The 24,759-nt window shown below is 41.9% G+C and overlaps 1 protein-coding gene and 1 long non-coding RNA gene across 11 annotated transcripts in view; one reads left to right on the top strand and one right to left on the bottom strand.

Annotated features, from left to right (window-relative positions):
* The window catches only part of LOC123465798, a 68,536-nt gene extending 48,023 nt beyond the window's left edge, over positions 1 to 20,513 (bottom strand). For 4 of the 9 annotated variants that reach the window (XR_006641096.1, XR_006641097.1, XR_006641095.1 and 1 more), the window contains exons 1-2: positions 19,351 to 19,559; positions 18,021 to 18,109 (exon numbers count right to left, since the gene is read on the bottom strand). Coding sequence is in view for 2 of the 9 variants with exons in the window: in XM_045165740.1 (XP_045021675.1) it covers positions 18,021 to 18,109; positions 18,921 to 19,062 (231 nt within the window). In the remaining 7 variants the exon portion in view is untranslated. Of the gene's footprint in view, positions 1 to 18,020; positions 18,110 to 18,920; positions 19,174 to 19,350; positions 19,560 to 19,769; positions 19,908 to 20,382 lie in introns of those variants that run through there. The other 5 variants (XM_045165741.1, XR_006641101.1, XM_045165740.1 and 2 more) reach the window with 3 other exon arrangements.
* LOC123333710 lies at positions 19,219 to 22,677 on the top strand. 2 transcript variants are annotated; one of them, XR_006551186.1, is made up of 4 exons: positions 19,219 to 19,311; positions 19,433 to 21,007; positions 21,633 to 21,818; positions 22,621 to 22,677. It is a non-coding gene; the product is annotated as an uncharacterized LOC123333710 (long non-coding RNA). The 2 variants fall into 2 exon arrangements; XR_006551187.1 differs by lacking the exons at positions 21,633 to 21,818; positions 22,621 to 22,677 and adding an exon at positions 21,302 to 21,409.
* The last annotated feature ends 2,082 nt before the right edge of the window (positions 22,678 to 24,759 follow it).

The following is a 24,759-nucleotide window of genomic DNA, read 5'->3' as shown; positions in this document are numbered from 1 at the left end:
CACGCCAGGCCTCCCTGTTCACTAGTGCATTCTACCAAAACATTTTAGGAAGAAAAGAATCCAACCCTTCACAATGTTTTTCCAAGGAAGAGAACAGTAAGGAGTACTTTCCAACTAATTTATACATTTTACCTCAGTACCAAAATCTGCCAGTACAGAAGGGAAAAGTACAAAGAAAACACAAGAACCCTAAACAAATATTAGTAAATCAAAGTTAGCAACACTTAATATGCTGGTAAGCCAAAGTAAGCACAAATAAAAGGGATAAATACATCCAGTAAATCCACTACATTTACACACTAGAGAGATGTTATCATATGAACATCTCAGGATGTGCAGAAAAAGCATTTAAAGAAAATTCAACATCTTTTTATGATTAAAAAAAACCTTAATCATAGAAGGAGAATCCTTAAAAGATGAAGGATATCTACAAAAACATATAACAAGCACCACACTTAATAGTGAACATTAGAAGTTTGCCTTTATTAGTAGATGAGTCTTAGAGACCTAATGCACTGTTCAGTGAATATAGGCAACAATATTGTATTATAATCAAACTTGCTAACACACTAAATCTAACATTCCCATCACACAAAAAGATTATTATATCATGTGATACAGGTGCTGGTACTACAATGGCATTCACATAAAAACATATCAAATCAACATTTGGTACACACCTTGAACTTACAATAATATTACACACCAAATATATTTTATTTTAAAAAAAGAAATATTCTATCAAGAAATATTTTCTCAGCATTATACAGGAGCTCCTAGCCAGCGTCATAAGAAAAAGAAAAGATTTAAGAATAAATATTAATCATTATAATCACTATATAACTATAATCGATATAATTATATAATAATCATTATATTATATATTATACATATAATATGTAATAAATACAATATATAAACAAGCAATATAACATAATTATAATCATTAATCATTTTAATCTTTTTTTTTCAGAATAATAATTAAATTCTGAAGCCTGGCGTGCTGCAGTCCTGGGGTCACAAAGCATCAGGCACACCTTAGTGACTGAACAATAGTTTCTTTATAATGTTGTATTAGTTTCTGTTGTACAGCAAAGTAATCAGCTATACACATACATATATCCATCCACTCTTTTTTATATTTCCTTCCCACTTTAGGTCACCGCAGAGCATTTAGTCGAGTTCCCCGTGCAATACAATAGATTCTAATTAACCATTTTATCCATAGTAGTGTATATACATCATTCCCAGCCTCCCAGTTCATCCCGCCCACTCCCCTTCCCCACTCAGCGTGCATGTATTTGTTCTCTAAGTCTGTGTCTCTATTTCTGCTTGGCAAATAGGTTAATCTGTATCATTTTTTCTAGATTCCACATAAAAGCGATATAAGATACTAGTTTTTCTCTTGATTTACTTCACTCTGTATGGTAGTTTCTAGTTCCATTCACGTCTCTGTAAAGGACACAATTATTGTTATAGCTGAGTAAATATGCCATTGTGTATACGTACCACATCTTTATCATTCCTCTGTTGATGGACGTTTCGGTGGCTTCCTTGTCCTGGCTATTGTAAATAGTGCTGCAATGATCACTGGAGTGCATGTATCTTTATGAATTATGGTTTTCTTCAGGTATATATATGTCTGGTACTGAGATTGCTAGGTCATGGAGTAGTTCTATTTTTAGTTTTTTAAGTAATCTCCATACTATTCTCCACAGGGGCTGTATCACTTTATATTTCCATCATCAGTGTAAGAGGGTTCCCTTTACTCCCTACCCTCTCCAGAATTTATGGTTTGTAGATTTTATGGTGATGGCCATCCTGACCAATGTGAAATAAAACCTTATTGTACTTTTGATTCACATTTCTCTAATAATTAGTGATGTTGAGCATCTTTTCATGTTTTTGTTGGCCATCTGTATGTCTTCTTTGGAGAAATGTCTATTAGATCATCTGCCCATTTTTTGATTGGGCTTTTTTAAAAATATTAAGTGGCATGAGCTGTTTATGTTTTGGAGACTAATCTCTTGTCATTGCTTCATTTGTAAATATTTTCTCCCAATCTGAGGCATGTCTTTTCATCTTGTTTATGGTTTCCTTTGCTATGCAAAAGCTTTTAAGTTTAATTAGGTCCCATTTGTTTATTTTTGTTTTTATTTTCATTACTCTAGGAGGTGAATCAAAACAGATTTTGCTGCCATTTATGTCAAAGAGTGTTCTGCCTATGTTTTTCTCAAGGAGTTTTACAGTGTCTGGCCTTACATTTAGGTCTTTAATCCATTTTGAGTTTATTTTTGTGTATGGTGTTCAGTTCAGTTGCTCAGTCGTGTCCAACTCTTTGCAACCCCATGAATCGCAGCACGCCAGGCCTCCCTGTCCATCACCAACTCCCGGAGTTCACCCAAACTCATGTGCATCAAGTTGGTGATGCCATCTAGCCATCTCATCCTCTGTCATCCCCTTCTTCTCCTGCCCCCAATCCCTCCCAGCATCAGGGTCTTTTCCAATGAGTCAACTCTTTGCATGAGGTGGTCAAAGTTAGGGAGTGTTTTAATTTTGTTATTTTACATGTAGCTGCTCAGTTATTGAAGATACTGTCTTTTTTCCATTGCCTCCTTTGTCATAGATTAGATGACCAAAGTTGTGCGGGTTTACCTCTGGGCTTTCTATCCTTTTCCACTGATCTATATTCCTGGTTTTTGTGCCTGTACCATGCTGTCTAAATTAATATCTTTGTACTAGAGTCTGAAGTCAGGGAGCCTGATTCCTCCAGCTTTGTTTTCCTTTCTCAAAATTGCCTTGGCTATTCGAAGTGTTTTGTGTTTCCATACAAATTATAAAACTTTTGTTCTAACTATGAGAAAAATGCCACTGGGACAGGGATTGCGTTGAGTCTGTAGACTGCTTTTGGTAGGATAGTCACTTTCACAATATTCTTGCAATTCAAGAACATCGTATATTGCTCCATTTGTGTCATCTTTGATTTCTTTCATCAGTATAATTTTCTGAATAGAGGTTTATTGCTTTGCTAGGTAGCTTTATTCCTAGGTATTTTGCTATTTTTGTTGCAATGGTAAATGGGACTGTTTCCTTAATTTCTCTTTTTGATCTTTCACTGTCAGTGTATACGAGTGCAAGAGATTTCTATGCATTAATTTTTATATCCTGTAACATTACCAAATTCACTGATTAGTACCAGCAGTTTTCTGGTAAAAATGATAAACCTTTAGCCAGACTCATTAAGAAAAAAAAAGGGAGAGGACTCAAATCAATAAAATAAGAAATGAAAAATGAGAAATTCCAACCAACACTGCAGAAATACAAAGGATCATAAGAGACTACTATAAGCAACTATATGCCAATAAAACAGACAACCTGGAAGAAATGGACAAATTCTTAGAAAGGTACACTTTCCTTCACTGAAGGAAACACCTTCCAACACTGACCCAGGAATAAATAGAAAATATGGATAGGCTTATCACAAGTAATGAAACTGTAATTAAAAATTCCCAACAGAGGGCGGCCCAGGGTGCTGAGAGACACGCACAGAGCAGAGGGTGGGGTCAGGGAACAGAGAAACGTGCCACAGGAGCCTCTGCCTAGCAAGCTTCGCCCTGCAGCACAGGTGGGGCTGTGGGCAGAAGCTACAGCAGAGACCCCAGGGAGAAGCAGGGGGCCGGCAGCAGTGAGGATGCGCCAGGAGGGCTACTTTGACGCAGCTGTGGACGTGTCACTGCCTGAGCCGCTGCCAAAGCCGAGGACTGCCCAAGGCCTGTGGACTGCCCACCCACAGACACCCCAAAACCTACTACTGGAGACTGTGCTGCCTTTCAGAGAGATGAGATCCAGCTCCGTCGAACTGCACACAGGCACAAGTCCCCCCAGCAAGGAAGCCGTCACAGGACACCCGTCCAACCCCATCTCCTGGGGGCAAACTCCACAACTAAGAAGAACAGGAACCTTGAGAACTTTTTTCTTTCTTTTAAATCACAGTTTTTATTCCCCCTACATACTTTGAACTTTATATTGGCTTTTTATGGAATTGTGGAGTTTTCCTTTTTTTTTTAAGATTTTTCTTCCTCCTTTTTTGTTATTTTATTTTTTGTTCTGTTTTTTTTTTATTGTTCTTTTCCTGCTGTAGCTATTCCTTAATATATACAAATCTTTTTCACATGTCTATTTATCTTTGCTTTTCTATTTTTTCTTTTAATCCTTTCCCTCACCCCTTCCTTTTCTCTTTTCTCTCCCTTCTTTTTTTTCCCCTTCACTCTCTTTTTTCACCATGTACATTAATTTGTTATGTTTTCTCTGCTATATTCCCCAGTTGGCACTCTGCTCTGGCTCAGTTTTCTAGTCTGAGTGTTAAGTTAGCTCTGTTTTTAATTGGTCAATATCATTTTTGGTTTCCTTTGCTCACCAAGTCAGTCTCTTGTACTTTCTTTTCTTTGGAATACTTTGGTTATATTTGTGTGTGTGTAGGTGTGTGTATATGTGTCCCATTGTTATTCTAATTACCTGCCTGATCCTGTATTTTCCATTTATCTGGGTCTGTCTTTTATTTCATGTTATGTTTTGCTTTTTGTCTTGGTGTGTTTGTTTTAATCCCCTTTAATTCCATAACAAATAACTTATGGAGTCTTGGTCTTCCATCCAAGGACTGGGCCTGAACCACTGAAATGGGAGCATTGAGTCCAGGATCTCAGACAGCCAGAGAACTCCAAACCCCAGGGGTATTAATTACTGAGAACTTTCAGGAAGGCCTACACTTGTGCACAAAGTCTGGTAACACCCAGCTGCCGATGGCATCCAGTGCAGGACACTTTACCCAAACAACAAGCAAGACAAAAACACAAAAACAATCATCAGCAACAGGATTCCCACAGACACTCCAAAACATACCACTTCACACAGCCCTGCCCATTAGAGGAAAAAAAAAAAAAAAAAACAACTCACCTGCTCCCAGTAGAATGCAAACACAAGTCACATTCAACAAGAAGTCAACACAAACAACTGAACCAACCTCTCCCACTAAGGGCAAAAACCAAAAGGAAGAAGGAATATGACCCTAAAGCCTTGGCAAAGGAGACCTCAAATGGAGTAAATTAGGGGGGAAAAAAAAGAGAAAACAGAGAAATACAGCACAAATGATGGAACCAGGTAGAAACTCACAAGACCAAATAAATAAAGAGGAAACAGGCAAGCTACCTGAAAAAATAATTCAGAATAATGATAGTAAAGATGTTCCAAACCCTCGGAAACAGAATGGAGAAAATACAAGAAGCAATCAACTATCAAGGACGTATAAGAAGTAAAAAACAAACAGAGATGAATAACCCAATTACTGAAATTAAAAATAGAAGGAACCAATAGCAGAATAACTAAGGCAGAACAAAGGATAAGTGAGACGGAAGATAGAACGATGGAAATAACTGCTAAAGAGCAGAATAAAGGGAAAAGAATGGAATGAATTGAGGATATCCTCAGAGACCTCTGGGACAATATTAAACACACCCTCAAGTTACAGGGGTCCCAGAGGAAGAAGAGACAAAAAAAGGCACTGAGAAAAATTTTGAAGTGATTGTAGTAGAAAACTTCCCCAACATGGGAAAGGAAATAGTCAGTCAAGTCCAAGAAGCTAAAAGAGTCCCATACAGTATAAACCCAAGGAGAAACACGTTGGGACACATACTAAATAAGCTAACAGAGTTTAAACACAAAGAAAGAATATTAAAAGCAGCAACAGAAAAGCAACAAGTAACATACAAGAGGAAAATCCATACAATTAACAGCTGATCTTTCAGCAGAAATTCTGCAGACCAGAAGGAAATGGCAGGATATATTTAAAGTACTGGGGAAAAAAAAAATCTACAACCAAGATTACTCTACTCAGCAAAGATCTCATTCAAAATTGATGGAGAAATCAAAAGCTTTACAGATAAGCAAAAGTTAAGAGAATTTAGCACCCAACAAACTAGCTTTATAACAAATACTAAAGGTACTTATATAGGCATTAAACACAAAAGACAGGAAAGACTACACAAACAAACCCAAAACAATTAAGAATATGCCAATAGAAACATATATATCAATAATTACTTTAAATGTAAATGGAAAAACCAATACAATATTGTAAAGTAATTAGCCTCCAATTAAAATAAATAAATTTATATTAAAAAAAGAAAAAAATGTAAATGGATTAAACACTCCAATCAAAAGACATACTGGCTGAACGGATTAAAAAAAAACAAGACCCAAATATATGCTGTCTACAAGAAAGCCACTTCAGACCTACAGATACATATAGATTGAAAGTAAAAAGACAGAAAAAGATATTTCATGCAAATAGAAGTCAAATGAAAGCAAGAGTGGTGATTCTCGTTTCAGACAAAATAGACTAAGAATATTATAAGAGATAAGGGAGGATACTACATAATGATCAAGGGATCAACCAAGATGACAATAATTGTAAATATTTATGCACCCAACACAGGAGCACCTCAGTACATAAGGCAAACACAAACAGACATAAAAGGGGAAATTGACAGTAAGACAACAATAGTAGGTAACCATTGTTGTAAGTAAGTAACACCCCACTTACACCAATGGACACATCATCAAAACAGAAAGTCAAATGTTAAATGAAACACTAGACCAAATGGATCTGATATCTTCAGGACTTCCATCCAAATGCAGAATACACTTTCTTCTCAAGTGCATATGGAACATTCTCCAGGACAGACCATATCTTGGGTCACAAATCCAGCCTCAGTAAATTTAAGAAAATTGAAACTGTATCAAGCATTTTCTTTGACCATAATTCTATGAGACTAGGTATCAATTACAGGAAAAAAAAAAAAAAACTGCAAAAAACCCAAACACATGGAGATTAAACAATAAATTTCTAAGTAACAAAAAGGTTACTGAAGAAATAATGGAACTCAACAGATTGCTAGAAACAAATGACAAATAAAACACAATGACCCAAAACATAAGGGATGCAGCAAAAGCAGTTCCAAGAGGGAAGTTTATAGCAATACAATTCTACCTCAAGAAACAAGAAAAACACTGAATAGACAACCTAGCTACACCTAAAGCAACTGGAAAAAGGACAGAAAAACCCCAAAGTTAGTAGAAGGAAAGAAATCATAAAGATCAGAGCATAACTGAAAAAGAAATGAAGGAAACAACAGTACAGTAAAGGTTAATAAAACTAAAAGCTGGTTCTTTGATAAGATAAACAAAACTGGCAAACCATTAGCCAGACTCATTAAGAAAAATGGGGAAAAAAATCAACAAAATTAGGAATGAAAAAGGAGAGGTTGCAATAGACAATGTAGAAACACAAATGCTCAGAAGAGACTACTATGAGCAACTATAATAAAATGGACAACCTAGAGGAAATGGACATATTCATAGGAAAGTTCAACCTTCCAAGACTGAACCAGGAAGAAATATAAATTATGAACAGGCAATTACAAACAATGAAATAATGGTGATAAAAAATCTCCCAAGAAAAAAAGACAAAAGCCCAGGACTAGATGGCTTTATAGGTGACTTCTATCAAACAAATACAGAAAAGTTAATGCCTATCCTTCTGAAACTCTTCCAAAAAATTGCAGAGGAAGGAACACTTCCAAACTCATTCTACGAGGCCACAATCAACCTGATACGAAAACCAGACAAAGATATCATAAAAAGAAAATTATAGGCCAGTATCACTGATGAACATAGATGCAAAAATCCTCAACAAAATTCTAGCAAACAGAATTCAGCAAGACATTAAAAAGATCATACACCATGATCAAGTCAGGTTTATCCCAGGGATGCAACACATTCTTTGATATATGCAAATCAATTAATATGATACTCCATATTAACAAATTGAAAGATAAAAACCATAGGATAATTTCAACACATGCAGAAATAACTTTGGACAAAATTCAGCACAGTTTATGATAAAAACTCTTTGAAAAATGGGCATAGAAGGAACCTATCTTAACATAATAAAGGTCACATACAACAAACCCATAGCAAACATTACTTTCAATGGTGAGAAACAAAGCATTCCCTCTACAATCAGGAACAAGACAAGGGTGCCCACTCTTGGAAGTCCTAGCTACAGCAATCAGAGAAGAGAAAGAAATAAAAGAAATCCAGATTGGAAAGGAAGAAGTAAAACTCGCACTCTTTGCCGATGACATGATACTGAACATAGAAAACCCTAAAGATACTATCATAAAATTACTAGAACTAACCAGTGAATTACAAAATCAATACATAGAAATCACCTGCATCCCTATACACTAACAATGAAAAATCAAAAAGAGAAATTAAGGAATCAATCCTATTTACCATTGCATCAAAAAACAAAAGACCTAGGAATAAACCTACCTAAGGAGACAAAAGAGCTGTATTCAGAAAACTATAAGACACTGATGAAAGAAATCAAAGATGACATAAGCAGATGGAAGAACATTCCATGCCCCTGGGCTGGAAGAATCAATATTGTGAAAATGATTGTACTACCAAAAGCCATCTACAGATTTGATGCAATCCCTATCAAATTACAATGGCATTTTTCACACAACCAGAACAAAAAACTTCGCAATTCGTATGCAAACACAAATGATGCCAAATAACCAAAGCAATCTTGAGAAAAGAATGGAGCTGGAAGAATCAACTTACTGGATTTCAGACTATGCAACAAAGCTACAGTCATCAAGACAGAATGGTACTGGAACAAAAGAAAGAAATATAGACCAAGGGAACAAGACAGAAAGCCCACATACATATGTGCACCTTATCTGTGACAAAGGAAACCAGAATATACAATGGGAAAAAGGTAATCTTTTTAATAAGTGCTGCTGAAAGAACTGGACAACTACCTGTAAAAGAATGAAATTAGAACATCTCCTAACACCATACACAAAGATAAACTTGAAATAGATTAAAGACTTAAATGTAAGACCAGAAACTATAAACCTCTCAGAAGAAACCTTTCAGAACATTGTATGACATAAATCATAGCAAGATTCTTTATGACCTCCCTCCTGGAATAATGGAAACAAAAATAAATAAGTGGGGCCTAATTAAACTTAAAAGCTTTTGCATAGCAAAACAAACTAAAAAACAAGCTGAAAATACAACCCTCAGAATGGGAGAAAACAATAATAAATGAAACAACTAACAAAGGATTAATTCCCAAAATATACAAGCAGCTCAAACAACTCAATACCAGAAAAACAATCCAATCAAAAAGTGGACCAAAGAACTAAACAGACATTTCTCCAAAGAAGACTTACAGATGGCTAAGAAACACATGAAGAGATGCTCAATATCACTCATTATTAGAGAAATGCATATCAAAACTACAATGAGGTATCACCTCACACCAGTCAGAATAGCCATCATCAAAAAAATCCACAAAACAACAAGTGCTGGAGAGGGTGTGGAGAAAAGAGGGTGTGGAGTAAAACCACCATCAGATCAGATCAGATCAGTCGCTCAGTCGTGTCTGACTCTTTGCAACCCCATGAATCGCAGCATGCCAGGCCTCCCTGTCCACCACCAGCTCCTGGAGTTCATGGGACTCACGTCCATCAAGTCAGTGATGCCATCCAGCCATCTCATCCTCTGTCATCCCCTTCTCCTCCTGCCCCCAATCCCTCCCAGCATCAGAGTCTTTTCCAATGAGTCAACTCTTCGCATGAGGTGCCCAAAGTACTGGCGTTTCAGCTTTAGCATCATTTCTTCCAAAGAAATCCCAGGGCTGATCTCCTTCAGAATGGACTGGTTGGATCTCCTTGCAGTCCAAGGGACTCTCAAGAGTCTTCTCCAACACCACAGTTCAAAGGCATCAATTCTTCGGTGCTCAGCCTTCTTCACAGTCCAACTCTCACATCCATACATGACCACAGGAAAAACCATAGCCTTGACTAGATGAACCTTTGTTGGCAAAGTAATGTCTCTGCTTTTGAATATGCTATCTAGGTTGGTCATAACCTTCCTTCCAAGGAGTAAGCGTCTTTTAATTTCATGGCTGCAGTCACCATCTGTAGTGATTTTGGAGCCCAGAAAAATAAAGTCTGACACTGTTTCCACTGTTTCTCCATCTATTTCCCATGAAGTGGTGGGACCGGATGCCATGATCTTCATTTTCTGAATGTTGAGCTTTAAGCCAACTTTTTCACTCTCCACTTTCACTTTCATCAAGAGGCTTTTGAGTTCCTCTTCACTTTCTACCATATGACCCAGCAATACGACTTTTAGGCATACACCCTGAAGAAACCAAAACTGAAAAACACACATATACCCCAATGCTCACTGCAGCACTTAGATGTCCATTGACAGATGAATGGATAAAGAAGCTGTGGTACATATATACAATGGGATCAGATCAGATCAGTCGCTCAGTCGTGTCCGCCTCTTTGCGACCCCATGAATCACAGCACACCAGGCCTCCCTGTTCATCACCAACTCCCAGAGTTCACTCAGACTCACGTCCATCAAGTCAGTGATGCCATCCAGCCATCTCATCCTCTGTCATCCCCTTCTCCTCTTGCCCCCAATCCCTCCCAGCATCAGAGTCTTTTCCAATGAGTCAACTCTTCACATCAGGTGGCCAAAGTACTGGAGTTTCAGCTTTAGCATCAGTCCTTCCAAAGAAATCCCAGGGCTGATCTCCTTCAGGATGGACTGGTTGGATCTCCTTGCAGTCCAAGGGACTCTCAAGAATCTTCTCCAACATCACAGTTCCAAAGCATCAATTCGTCAGTGCTCAGCCTTCTTCACAGTTCAACTCTCACATCCATACATGACCACAGGAAAAACCATAGCCTTGACTAGACAGACCTTTGTTGGCAAAGTAATGTCTCTGCTTTTGAATATGCTATCTAGGTTGGTCATAACTTTCCTTCCAAGGAGTAAGCGTCTTTTAATTTCAGGCTGCAATCACCATCTGCAGTGATTTTGGAGCCAAGAAAAATAAAGTCAGCCACTGTTTCTACTGTTTCCTCATCTATTTCCCATGAAGTGATGGGACCGGATGCCATGATCTTCGTTTTCTGAATGTTGAGCTTTAAGCCAACTTTTTCACTCTCCACTTTCACTTTCATCAAGAGGCTTTTGAGTTCCTCTTCACTTTCTGACATAAGGGTGGTGTCATCTGTATATCTGAGGTTATTGATATTTCTCCTGGAAATCTTGATTCCAGCTTGTGTTTCTTCCAGTCCAGTGTTTCTCATGATGTACTTTGATACCAGTCAGCAATAAAAGGAACACACTTGAGTCAGTTCTAATGAGGTGGATGAACCTAGAGCCTATTTTACAGAGTGAGTCAGTCATAAAGAGAGAAACAAATATCGTATATTAACATGTATAAATGGAATCTAGAAAGAAGAACCTGATGAACCTATTCACAGAGCAGCAATGGAAACAGACATAGAGAACAGAGTTATGGACAAGGATGGGGGAGAGGAACGAGAGGGTGAGATGAAAGGAGAGAGTAGCATGGAAGGATATACACAAACACAGGAAAATAGACAGCCCATGGGAATTTGCTGTATGACTCAGGGAACTCAAACTGGGGCTCTGTAATAACCTAGAGGTGTGGGAATGGGCAGGAGGTGGAAGGGAGATTCAAGAGGGAGGGGGAATACATACACCTATGTTTAATTCATGTTGATGACAGAAATCAAACTATTGTAAAGCAATCAATCAATTAAAAATAAATAAATATTAAAAAGAAAAAAATCTCCCAACAAAAGTCCAGTTGGCTTCATAGGTGAATTCTATCAAGCATTTTGAAAAGAGCTAGAGTGAAAAAGTTGGCTTAAAGCTCAACATTCAGAAAACGAAGATCATGGCATCTGGTCCCATCACTTCACGGGAAATAGATGGGGAAACAGTGGAAACAGTGGCTGACTTTATTTTTCTAGGCTCCAAAATCACTACAGATGGTGACTGCAGCCATGAAATTAAAAGATGCTTATTCCTTGGAAGAAAAGTTATGACCAACCTAGACAGCATATTCAAAAGCAGAGACATTACTTTGCCAACAAAGGTCCATCTAGTCAAGGCTATGGTTTTTCCAGTGGTTATGTATGGATGTGAGAGTTGGACTGTGAAGAAAGCTGAGTGCCGAAGAATTGATGCTTTTGAACTGTGGTGTTGGAGAAGACTCTTGAGAGTCCCTTGGACTGCAAGGAGATTCAACCAGTCCATTCTAAATGAGATCAGTCCTGGGTATTCTTTGGAAGGACTGATGCTAAAGCTGAAACTACAGTACTTTGGCCACCTGATGTGAAGAGTTGACTCATTGGAAAAGACTCTGATGCTGGGAGGGATTGGGGGCAAGAGGAGAAGGGGATGACAGAGGATGAGATGGCTGGATGGCCCCACAGACTCGATGGACATGAGTTTGGGTGAACTCCAGGAGTTGGTGATGGACAGGGAGGCCTGGCGTGCTGCAATTCATGAGGTTGCAGAGTCGGACATAACTGAGTGACTGAACTGAACACCCATCCTTCTCAAAGTCTTCCAAAAAATTGCAGAGGAAGAAATACTCCCAAGCTCATTCTACGAGGCCACTATCACCCTAATACGAAAACCAAAGATATCACAGAGAAAGAAAATTACAGGCCAATATCACTGATGAACACAGATGCAAAAGTCATCAAGAAAATACTAGCAAACAAAATCCAACAACACAATAAAAGGATCATACACCATGATCCATGATTCATGAACAGAAGCAGAAGATATTAATAAGAGGTGGCAAGAATACACAGAAGAACTATACAAAAAAGATCTTCAGGACTCAGATAACCACAGTAGTGTGATCACTCACCTAGAGCCAGACATCCTGGAATGCGAAGTCAAGTGGGCTTTAGGAAGCATCACTATGTACAAGCTAGTGGAAGTGATGGAATTCCAATTGAGCTATTTCAAATCCTAAAAGATGATGGTGTTAAAGTGATGCACTCAGTATGCAAGCAAATTTGGAAAACTCATCAGTGGCTGCAAGACTGGAAAAGGTCAGTTTTCATTCCAATCCCAAAGAAAGGCAATGCCAAATAATGCTCAAACTAATGCACAATGCATTCATCTCACACAATAGCAAAGTAATGCTCAAAATTCTCCAAGCCAGGCTTCAACAGTATGTGAACCGTGAACTTCAAGGTGTTCAAGATGGATTTAGAAAGGGCAGAGGAACCCAAGATCAAATTGCCAACATCCGTTGGATCATCAAAAAAGCAAGAGAGTTCCAGAAAAACATCTACTTCCGCTTTACTGACTATATATCAAAGCCTTTGACTGTGTGGATCACAACAAACTGTGGAAAACTCTTAAAGAGATGGGAATACCAGACCACCTGACCTGCCTCCTGAGAAATCTGTATGCAGGTCAAGAAGCAACAGTTAGAACTGGACATGGAACAACGGACTGGTTCCAAATTGGGAAAAGAGTATGTCAAAGCTGTACATCATCACCCTGCTTATTCAACTTATATGCAGAGTACATCATGAGAAATGCTGGGCTGGATGAAGCACAAGCTGGAATCAAGATTGCTGGGAGAAATATCAATAACCTCAGATATGCAGATGGCACAACCCTTATGGCAGAAAGCAAAGAAGAACTAAAGAGCCTCTTGATGAAAGTGAAAGAGGAAAGTGAAAAAGTTGGCTTTTTTTTTTTTTTTTTTTTTTTGAGTTTTACTCAACATTTAGAAAACTAAGATCATGGCGTCTGGTCCCTCACTTCATGGCAAACAGAGAGGGAAACATGGAAACCATGACAGACTTTATTTTGAGGGGGGGGGGCTCCAAAATCACTGCAGATGGTGACTGCAGCCATGAAATTAAAAGACACTTGCTCCATTGGAAGAAAAGCTATGACCAACCTAGACAGCATATTAAAAAGCAGAGACATTAAGTTGCCGACAAAGGCCCCTCTAGTCAAAGCTATGGTTTTTCCAGTAGTCATGTATGGATGTGAGAATTGGACTATAAAGAAAGCTGAGCACCAAAGAATTAATGCTTTTGAACTGTGGTGTTGGAGAAGACTCTTGAGAGTCCCTTGGACTGCAAGGAGATCTAACCAGTCGATCCTAAAGGAAATCAGTACTGAATATTCATTGGAAGGACCGATGCTGAAGCTGAAACTCCAATATTCTGGCCACTTGATGGGAAGAACTGACTCATTGGAAAAGACCCTGATTCTGGGAAAGGCTGAAGGCAGGCAGATAAGGGGATGACAGAGGATGAGAGGGCTAGATGGTATCACCGACTCAATGGACGTGAGTTTCAGCAAGCTCCGGCAGTTGGTGATGGACAGGGAAGCCTGGCCTGCTGCAGTCCATGGGGCCACAAAGAGTCGGACATGATTGAGCAACTGAACTGAACTGAACACCATGATCAAGTGGGATTTATCCCAGGGATACAAGGATTCTTCACAAATCAATCAATGTGATGTACCATATAAACAAACACGAAAAAAACCATATGAACATCTCAGCAGATGCAGGAAAAGCTTCTGACAATATCCAACATCCATATATGACTTTTGTTTGCCCAGACTTAACATTTAAACTGCCTTTATATGTACAATCAGAATAAAAACCCTTTACTAAACCACATGCAGATTTTTGGTTAAAAAGAAGATAAGGACCATCAAAGCCAGAGGGGCTGCTGGGTTGCCCAGTCTGTGTGCTGAGCCTTGAGGTATTTATGGTGAAGGCTCTGCTCTGAGGCCCTGGAGGCCCAGCTCAAGGGATGTGGGTGGAGCATCCTCCTCCTAACCCCTTACCAGCTCTGAGATATAGCGACATTCATTTCACATAAAATGGCTAAGGCCTTTTTACTACTGGAAACAATTTGACATTAATTTTCAAGAGGTGCCATCTTTCAGTTCAATGTGTTTCATGGGTCACATGATCTTCGATTACCAAGGTGACACTCAGGACAATTTTATGGCAAATTGAATCCCAAATTACAGTCCCTGAAGGAGTCTGCATTAACAATGGTCTGTAAGAGCCCAGCAGGGGGTCTGAGACAGGTTATATTGAGATCAAATGCGGTCACTAACGTAACATTTCAGTGGGAACAAGAGGAATGTATTGTTAAGACACATGCTTTTCCTTTCCCTTCAGAAAAGGAGGGCTCATATCACCATAGACACGGAATAATTAAGACAGAATTATTTTTGCATGAATTGGGATTTCTTCATAGCTGAGTTAAGAAACATGACCCACTATGAGAGAACAGGAATTACTCACCCTTCCTATTCTTTCCCACTTCTCTCCTCTCCTCTCTTTCATTAACCACTCTGATTGTTTTAGTTCTACTGTAGGCATTTTACTCCTTACATTTGATAAACCAGTGTCATTAGAATAACAGAGCATGAGAAACTCTGACTGGGTCACTAAGCAAAACCTGTAAAAAATAACAAGCATCATCCACAGACTAGTTTCTGAGGTATTTCATGATGTGAATCCTCTGTACACAGCAATGTGCTGAGTTATGTAATATCCTAGTAAAACAGGCTTCCTACCTTTTCAGAACCTCCTATAGAAACCAGATATTAACACTGATTTCACGTGGCTGCACATGCATTTACAATCACAAATATGAAACAAATATAAGAGATAAAAAAGTTGATTGTGCCCCATCAAGCAACATTCCCCCATGATTTAGGTGGTTTTCTCATACATTAAATATTGGACGATTAGTGAATTTTTATGATTCTTCAGGGAACATGGACTTATCACATTGCAAGCACATGTAAAAACTATACTCTGGGACTTCATTCTATTGGTTCATATTTCTTATGTATAGAATATACATTTCTAACTAATCTAAAAGAATAAATGTTATTCAGTTTTTTGCTGTTCTGCTTTTCTTAAAAAACTTCAAATTAACTGCTCTGTGATATGTGACTCTTGAATGCATTTAACCACTGAGAATATGTCTATTTTGTGCAAGGCTTTGTTCTGGGAAACAGTCACTGAAGAGCCCATCAGAGCTCACTGCCCAGTAGTGAAGACATAGAACAGACAAACCAATGATGTGTGATTTTCAGTCACTAAGTACTCATCTCCTGGGTGCTGAAGACATAGGATGAGCCTTCTTGAGATTCACTGCCAATTTCCAGAAAATAGAGGGTATAGACCCAAGAGAGAGCAAGTGAGTGCGAGCGAGCACGCACGAGGAGTTAGGAAAGTGAAGAAATTAACTATTATGGGATGAATTCTGTCTTCCTTTCCCAAGTTTGTTGAAATCCTAACCCCCAGTACCTCAAAATACGACTGCATTTGGACACAGGGCTTTTACAGAGGTGCTAAGTTAAAATGAGGCTATTAGAGATGGGTCCTAATCCAATCTGACTGTTGTCCTTAAAAGAAGAGGAAATTTGAACATACAAAGAAACACCAGAGGGGTGTGTGCATGGAGAAAAGATCATGTGAGGACACAGCAAGAGGGCGGCCATCGGCAAGCCAAGGGGAGAGGCCTTCAGAGAAACCTACTCTCCACCACTTCAATACTGGTCTCCCAGCCTCCAGGAGGGTAAGTTGTTTAAGCCTGTGGTCTTTTGTTATTGCAGCCCTAGCAAACTAATATGTTAACCATTCTGTTGGGATTTTTAAGAAAAAACAATCACAAAATTCCAGAAGAGTTGCAAGTACAGGACAAAAAAAATGTTTTTTCCTGAATTATTTCAGACTAAGTTGTTGACACACCAGAAAGTTCCTGAGAATTTTCTATAAATGATACAAAGATTCTTGCAGGTGTTGCCTGAGGATGTGGGATGTTAGTGAAAAAGACCAGGAGATTTCTTGTGTCCTGTCTCCACCATAAGCTTTGTGACTTTTGGTAAATTACCTCTGCATCCAATGACAAATGGGCTAAATAACTTCTGAGTTTGCTTCCAACACATTTTGTGATTTTATATCTGAGGGACATTTTTTTTTCTGCCATGAGGGTTAAAGGGCAAAAATGATTCAGTGCTGTCCACCAGCGCCAAGTGCCCCTGCCCACCATTTGTCCCTGTGCTTGTCAGCCTATGGCCTTTGACAGGGCGCCCAGCCTCACCTTCCTCCAACTTACCAGAAGCCTCCTGCCCTGCAGCCAAGCCCAGCTCCTGGCAGTCTGTCCCTCGTGCCCCTGTGCTCATGTTCCTCACTCTGTGCCAAATGCCTTTCTGCCTCCCCCTGCCCCCATGCTCCTGGAAACTTTCCGCTCACTCTTTCTGACCATTCCAAGGAGACCTCTGTGCTGCTTAAGCATCTATTCACTCCCCTCAAAACTTATCACAGCAACATAATTGCTTCTCTATTTGTCATTCTCCCCATTAGACTCCAGATCCCTAGAGGAAAGGACCTGGGGTTCTTCCTTTCCTGCAGCCTCAGTTACTGCTGCCAAGCATGGCTCACAATAGGTCATCAGTGGATAAACATGCCTTAGGAACTGCGGGCTAGACACTGTGCTGGGCTGGGCGGAGAATGGTCCTGCTCTTGGGGAGAAAGATAATAAAAGAGGTAACCACAACAGGAGAGAGAGTGACCATCACTGTGGTGGAGGTACGCTAGAGGGGAAAGGAAGTTCACCGGAGGGTACCTTTCAGACCTGGAAAACCTTCCAGTAAGCAGGCTGATGCACACCTGGATTTTACCAATAGTGCTTTGCCAGGGGCAGGTAGTGAAGAAATGTTTGCTAGACTCTAAGCTCATAAAGGACTTAAGACCATGACTGCCCTCATTAACTGTTGTCTCCCCAGCTGACACACTGTGGTATCCAATAAATATTTGTGCAATGAGTGCATGAATGAACCAACAAGCAGGTCCTCCTTCCTGTTCTTTTCAAATGCTTTTCCTACCTTCCCTCTCACCTTCTGACTTGTCCTTGTCCAAAGACGTGAGCTAATACTTAACCTAAAGGAGGTGGTGATGAAGATCAAAGACATTAACAAATATGAAAGTACTTAGTACAGTATAAAGTGCTCTATAAACATGAGTTACTACTTACTGCTGCTTCCCTTCCATGGGGCATGTTGGCTGAAGCCATTCTGGGCTGACCTGGTTGGGGTTCAGAAGCCCTTAGGATCTTATATGTTCCTGTCAATGCAAAAGAAAAAAAAAGACTCAAGCCTTCTCAATTTACCATTCTTTAGAAGCGTCCTTCGTTTTAATAAGGACCTTAGAGATTCCTTCCTTTGCAACCAGTAAAGAATAATTTGGGTGCAGTAATTAGGGTTTACGCAGTCACTGCTCCTGTGGACAGTCCTAATGAGGGTTTTTCTTTTTTCTTATTGAGCTCTCCCAAAGGGAGCTCTTATTAGAGAGAAAGGAGTTCCACAGTCATGGTGGGAGGCAGCCTGTATTAGTCAGGACTCTCCAGAGAAACAGAACCAATAGGATGTGTGTGCATACGGAAAAAGGATGTCTGTTCACTAGTGTGGGTCACACAGGAGTACGCAGGGGTTGGGCCATGCTTAAATCATGAGCTGGGGCCGGTTAGAGGGGCTGCCACCGGCCTGGAGCCTGAGATGGCTTAGGAGGCTACAGGGAGGGGTATTGTGGAGCAAAGTCCCTCCGCCTGTCTGTGCCTGAGTGAATTGAAACGCTCCATCAGGGACAAGGAGAAGCCTCCTTCCCTGCCAAGAACTCCTGAACCGAAGTCCCCAGTTATCTGCTGGGGTGCAGCCAGAGGGAGACACGGACAAACCAGGTGATCTCATGCGAAGTGCGAGATGCCTGAGGGTTCAAGTCGCTCCCTCCTTCTCCAGGCTGGCCTAGCACGTCTAAGGCGCTCATTTTGGCCTTTTACAGAACGGCCTTCCTTGTCTATTAAAAAAAAGCATGGGATGCTGAGTGAAGTGGATTTCCCAGGTGGCGCGAATGGTTAAAAAAAAAAAAAAAAACAAACCTCCTGCCGGTGCAGGCGCCATAAGAGCCACAGGTTCAATTCCTTGGTCGGGAAGATCACCGGAGGAGAAAATGGCAACCCACTCCAGTATCTTTGCCTGGAGATTCCCATGGACAGAGGAGCCTCGAAAGCTACAGTCCATGGGATCGCACAGAGTCGGACATGACTGAAGCCACTCAGCACACAGCTGAGTGAAGTGGAGAAGGACGGGGATGATGAAATTATTGCCTACTCCTGCCGCCTCAGATACAGCCACCAGGTGAAAACAGTTGGCAAAGGCGGGGAGACGGAGCGGGGGGGAAAGTGGTAAAAATGAGTTCAGGTTTTCAGGTGTCCAAAAAAGGAAACTCAAGAGGCAGGGCCTAGGGGGCTGAGAGAGGCTGCAGAGAAGGTAAAATTGATCTCCCCTCAGTCTCTGAACCTTTCTTACCTCCAGTCCCCTCCATCTTTTTGCCTCGCCCTCGAGGCAGTTCCAGCTTCTAAAACTAAAAGGTTTCCTTTCTCCTCCACAGTTAAAAAACTTTCCAGAAAAATCGGCAGCCTGGAAGCTGGTGTGTCTTGGTAACCCAGCACTGAGAAAAATCGGCAGCCTGGAAGCTGGTGTGTCTTGGTAACCCAGCACTGAAGTTGCTCAAGCCGAGGGCATCTGCACCGTCCCACGGGGTCTGGGTGACCAGCACCTCCGAGGGCGCCGAGGCACACGGTGGATCGCTGTGCTCTGCGAAGCGCAGTCCCGGCCCCCAGCAGCCCGGCGTCCACGTGCAGACTGCGGGCGCGGAGGATCGCATCATGCTTCCCCGCCCCGCCCCGCCCTCTGCCCGGCTGAGCCGGGACCCTGGCGCCGCGCACCCATCACTTCTGTGAACCGCGGCGGGGTCCCCGGCGGCCACACATTCGTTTAGGGTAGGGTTGCCTCTCCTCTGACAGGCACGTGCGCGTGCACAGTGCGAACTCAAGCCGTAATTCTTCATTTTTCACTTGTATTCGACAAAGACTCCATTACCACCTCTGCTCGCCCCGGGGGCGGTGGCCGCAGGAGAAGCGCGCGGTGCGGGCCTGGTAGCTCCCCCCACCGTCAAGAGGGCTGCGCGTGCGCAGAGTGGCCTGGCCGCCCGGAGGAGGCGCCTGCAGACCGTGCCCTCCCGGGCTGCTCCAGTACATTAAAGCGTTCTTTGTGAACGGGGGTTCGCGAGAGCTGCAGGGAACACCTCAGGGGTAGTCAGCTTCTGCAGCAAAGTCTGGAACCATCCGCCAGGAATGGCTAGCCAGCACGTGAAGGACTCAGACCCACACAGCAGTAATCAGTTTAAACCTCATCACCTGAATCAAACCAGGGGGCTTGTGAATTAATAGCTAAGACATTTTGAAATTGTTTTTCTTAGTAATATTAGAGAGATTGAAGACATGTGGTCGACTTGAGAAACAAACTGAACCATCCTTGGGAGGGGGGGTGGTGCTGTACCTGCATCCAGCAAGGAGTTTGGACCTTGGGTCTGGGGTTCCACTTGATCCTGTGTCCCCATCGCTCAGGGAAGCCCTGGCAGCTATGCCCCCTGGAGCAGCTGCCTGCACCCCTTGAACGGGGTTCTCCTTGGAGTGACCGAGGACGGGGAGCAGGTAGGGTCACAGGATGCTATGAACCTGGGACCAAAGAAAAGTTACACGTGCAGCAGAATCCCACCACCTGGGCCTTCATCAGTCATCCCACTTGGGAGCGGGATTTGGGGAGTGAAGGACAGACAGCCCATCTGCGTCCAGCAGGAGGAGGCCCCCTGACGGTTATAAACGAATGGACCAGTGCTGAATGAAGCCACTGGAAGACAGGTGCAGCCCGTGGGAGAAGTGAAAGCATGTCTGAAGAGTTTTGGTTCTAATTATTAAGTGTCTGACACTCTACTATCTTACGTCCGGTGAGCGTTAGCAGATTTCTGAGATCCTTCTGCATACAGTGTCTCTTTTCACTGTCAGAACCAGCGCAAGGGACCTCGGCCGCATTCACTTCTACACAGACAAGGAATCTGAACCCAAAGATCTCCCTTGACCCCTTAAAGTTGAGTGCAGAATGCCATTCTCAAACTAGCACCCAGGTTTGTGACTTCTTGGCTTCTCAGGGAAGTGTTCCCCAAACGTGTATATTTATAATGTATATAAAAGTTCCTTTCTGGGAGTGATGACCCAAAACCTCTGTGTGCTAACACTTGTGTGCCCAGCTCTGTGCTAGACACTATGGGTCATAGAAAGATCTGGGCTTGGAAAAGCTGAAGAACCTGCCACCCACAACATACCAGTTTAGCATGAGGGTTATTTTGAGCTAAAGGCACTTGAAAAGCCACAGATGTAAGAAGTATGTTCTGATCTCCCCCTTTTCTTCCTGAAAACAGGAGATATAACTCCCCTATGAAAGATGCCCTCCCAGTACCGAGGAGAAGAAAAACGTTCTTATCACCAGGGATGGGGAGTCAAGGCTGAGAAAACACTGCACACAGAGCCTTGTTAAAATAACTCATCTTCCTTTAGCCTCCCCATGTATTTTAGCTCCGTTTTCACAGCTGCCTCTCTTCAGCTGAGTTTAAAAGCATTTAGGCTTTGCCACTCCTTTGGATCTTCTTTTTTTTTTTTTTTTTTAATGAAGGCTTTCATGGCACATAAAGCTTGTATTAAATATGTATGTGTTTCTTCTGTAAATCTGTCTTGTGTCAATTTAATTCTAAGGTACAGCAGAAGATCTAAGAAGGTTGGAGTTACGTTTTGTCTCTGCTACACCTCCAGAGCCTAATACAGAGGCGGATACATTTTTCTTCTATTAGATACAAAGGAATGTATAAGGACTTGTTGCATCTTAGAGCAAGAACACATCCCACTGTGGAACTCCTTGATATACATTTGTGGGGTGAACAAGTAAGTGAGTCAATGAAATAGGAATTTAGAGAGGAAGAGATGACTGTAAATGGGGCCACTGGAGGAGGCCTTTAAGTTGTTCAGGTCACTCTCCATGTGTATAAAATGCCCTGTCATGTTGGTTTAAAACATGGCCACTCTCTGGGTATAAAACACCTTGTAATCTTGGATTCCTCTTGGGAGGAATCACTTCTAGGGATTTATCCTAAGAGACTTGCCAGAGATGCAAAAAAAGAGATTTATGTTCAATATGTTTATTGTAATGTAATTTATACCAAAAAAGTGGAAACAATTTTAAGGTCCAATAGCAAGGAACTGTTGGAGAAGGCAATGGCACCCCACTCCAGTACTCTTGCCTGAAAAAGCCCATGGATGGAGGAGCCTGGTAGGCTGCAGTCCATGGGGTCGCTAAGAGTGGGACACAACTGAGCGACTTCACTTTCACTTTTCACTTTCATGCATTGGAGAAGGAAACGGCAACCGCATTGGAGAAGGAAATGGCAACCCACTCCAGAGTTCTTGCCTGGAGAATCCCAGGGACGGGGGAAGCCTGGCGGGCTGCCGTCTATGGGGTTGCACAGAGTCGAACACGACTGAAGTGACTTAGCAGCAGCAGCAGAAAGGAACTGTAGTACCGAAATAATGGTCAATCCACCCAATGGAATATTCAGGAGCCATTATACATTAGTTGTAAGAACACATGTTCTTGACTGGGGAAATAAATGTGCGTCGTAGGATTATTAGTGGGAGTAGTGCTATTCGCTCAGTTGTGTCTGACTCTTTGCAACCTCACGGACTGTAGCCCACCAGGTTCCTCTATCCATGGATTCTCCAGGCAAGAATACTGAAGTGGATTGCCATTCCCTTCTCCAGAGGATCTTCCTGACCCAGGGATTGAACCTAGGTCTCCTGCATCACAGGCAGCTTCTTTACTGTTTGAGCTACAAGGTAAGATTATTAAGGGGGAAGAAAGCAAATTTTGAAAAAGGGTTAAGTCTATGATTATCCAGTATTTGTACAGGTGTTTTCGTGTGTCTATTATCACAGTGGTTCTCTGAAGTGAGATTAAAGATAATTTTTATTTTCTATTTCCAGCTTTTCAAAATCCTAGTTGTATTCTTTTTTTAAGATTTTTCTTGCTGGCTCTTCAGGGAACTTGGGGTTTGTGGATGAAGTTCTGTGGTTTGGCGGAAAGCCTTTATTTTGAGTTTTCTTCTGAGCACAAACAAGACAATGTAACATACACATCTGGACTTGGGACTGCTATGGAAGGAAGGTGCTCAAGGATGGGTAGATCGGGGGCAATTTAACAATTACAAACAAAAAAATAAGTGGGAGAGAGAGAGATTGAAGTTGCTCAGTCATGTCGGATTCTTTGTGACGCCATGAACTGTAGCCTGCCAGGCTCCTCCATCCATGGAATTTCCCAAGCAAGAATACTGGAGTGGGTTGCCATTTCCTTCTCCAGGGGATCTTCCCAACCCAAGTATCGAACCCGGGTCTCTGGCACTGCAGGCAGACTCTTTACCATCTGAGCCACCAGGGAAGCAACTCAAAAAATAAGTGGATTACCCAGCACACAGGACCAGGAGCTCCCAGAGCAACTTCCTCAGGTGACCTCCAGGTCACTTCCCCAGATGGAGAGGCCTTGTTGGCTTGGGAGGACAATCTACCCCTCACTCCTAAACCCCTCAGCCTCCTGGATTCTTTTCAGACTCTTGGTAAGTGCAGGGAGAAGGCTTCCGAACAAGGACTAGAGGACTCAGCTGAGCAGCCCTGAGGATGACAAGCCTAAGCAGACAGGTTTAGGGCTGGGCCAGCCTGGGACCCCATGGGGAGTGAACTTCCATAGCAGAAATAAGGTGACTTGCAGGGTGATCCATACTTTTCTTCTCTCCCTCCTTCCCCCGCCCCTTGCCCTCCCAATCTTGGGCCCAAGAAGATTCTTTTGGAGGTGAGGTCTGGCCCAAGGTTCCAAATAGATGGAACCTTGGGGCACATGGTGGGGACTGGCAGGAGAAACCGTCGTCTCCCTTGAAGGGAACTGTGTTTGCCTGTTTATAATGGGGTTTCTGTTTGCCAGCTGGTGTTGCCAACTTACTGAGCTTTTGGAGGCTGGAGTCTGTTTTGTTTTTAGCCTCAGCAAGCCCTCACTGAAGATTTGTTCCATGGTTACTTTGTAAATGATGAGAAGGCATCCATGTGCTTGAATGCTACTCTTCTATCTCTAGGAGACCCGAAGGCCAAGGCTGCTCAGTGGTGGGGAAATCAAGGCTGTGTGTCTGCTAAGCAAGGGCTCCAGTTTGCCTGGTGTGGGCCTGGTGCCGAGTGTAATTACGGACTTCATGCCCAAAGAGGCGTTTGCAGACCTTCAGTTCTTTTGTTAAAGAAGTCTGACATTTCCACACACTTCTGCCCAGGATTTTTCTGAATCCTCTTCTTCTTCCAAAGGTGATCCTTTCATTCATTCACTCATACATTCAACTAGTATTGTTTGAGTACCACATTCGAGACTCTGTTCTAGACCCTGGGATGTAGAAGAACAAGAGACACCCATTGGCACTGGGTGCACTGGCCACTGACAGGCCAATGTGTTTACATTCAAGTGCTCTGCGTGTGTATAAAGGTTTTCTGGAAACAAAACCTTCAGCTGGAAGATTAGACATTGCAGTGGGCCCCAAGTGAGACAGGGCAGCATTTTCTCCACGCAGATGTAGGAATGGCCTGGTCTGCTGCTGCTAGAAGGTGGTGTCACCTTGCTTTGGTTTTTATGTCCCTCCAGTCCCTGTGTCTGCAGGAGAGTGCCACGGTCCCATGATAGATAGAATCATTATGTCCTCCCTGAGATTAAAAGACAGGATGGAAAGGATGAAAAACATAACAGTTATGTTAGTAACAATTTGGAGAGCTTAATGGTTTAGGAGACAAATCCACATAAGAT

Source organism: Bubalus bubalis, chromosome 5 (genome assembly GCF_019923935.1).
Source record: "Bubalus bubalis isolate 160015118507 breed Murrah chromosome 5, NDDB_SH_1, whole genome shotgun sequence".
NCBI lineage: Eukaryota > Metazoa > Chordata > Mammalia > Artiodactyla > Bovidae > Bubalus > Bubalus bubalis.
This window is presented reverse-complemented; position numbering and strand designations above follow the sequence as displayed.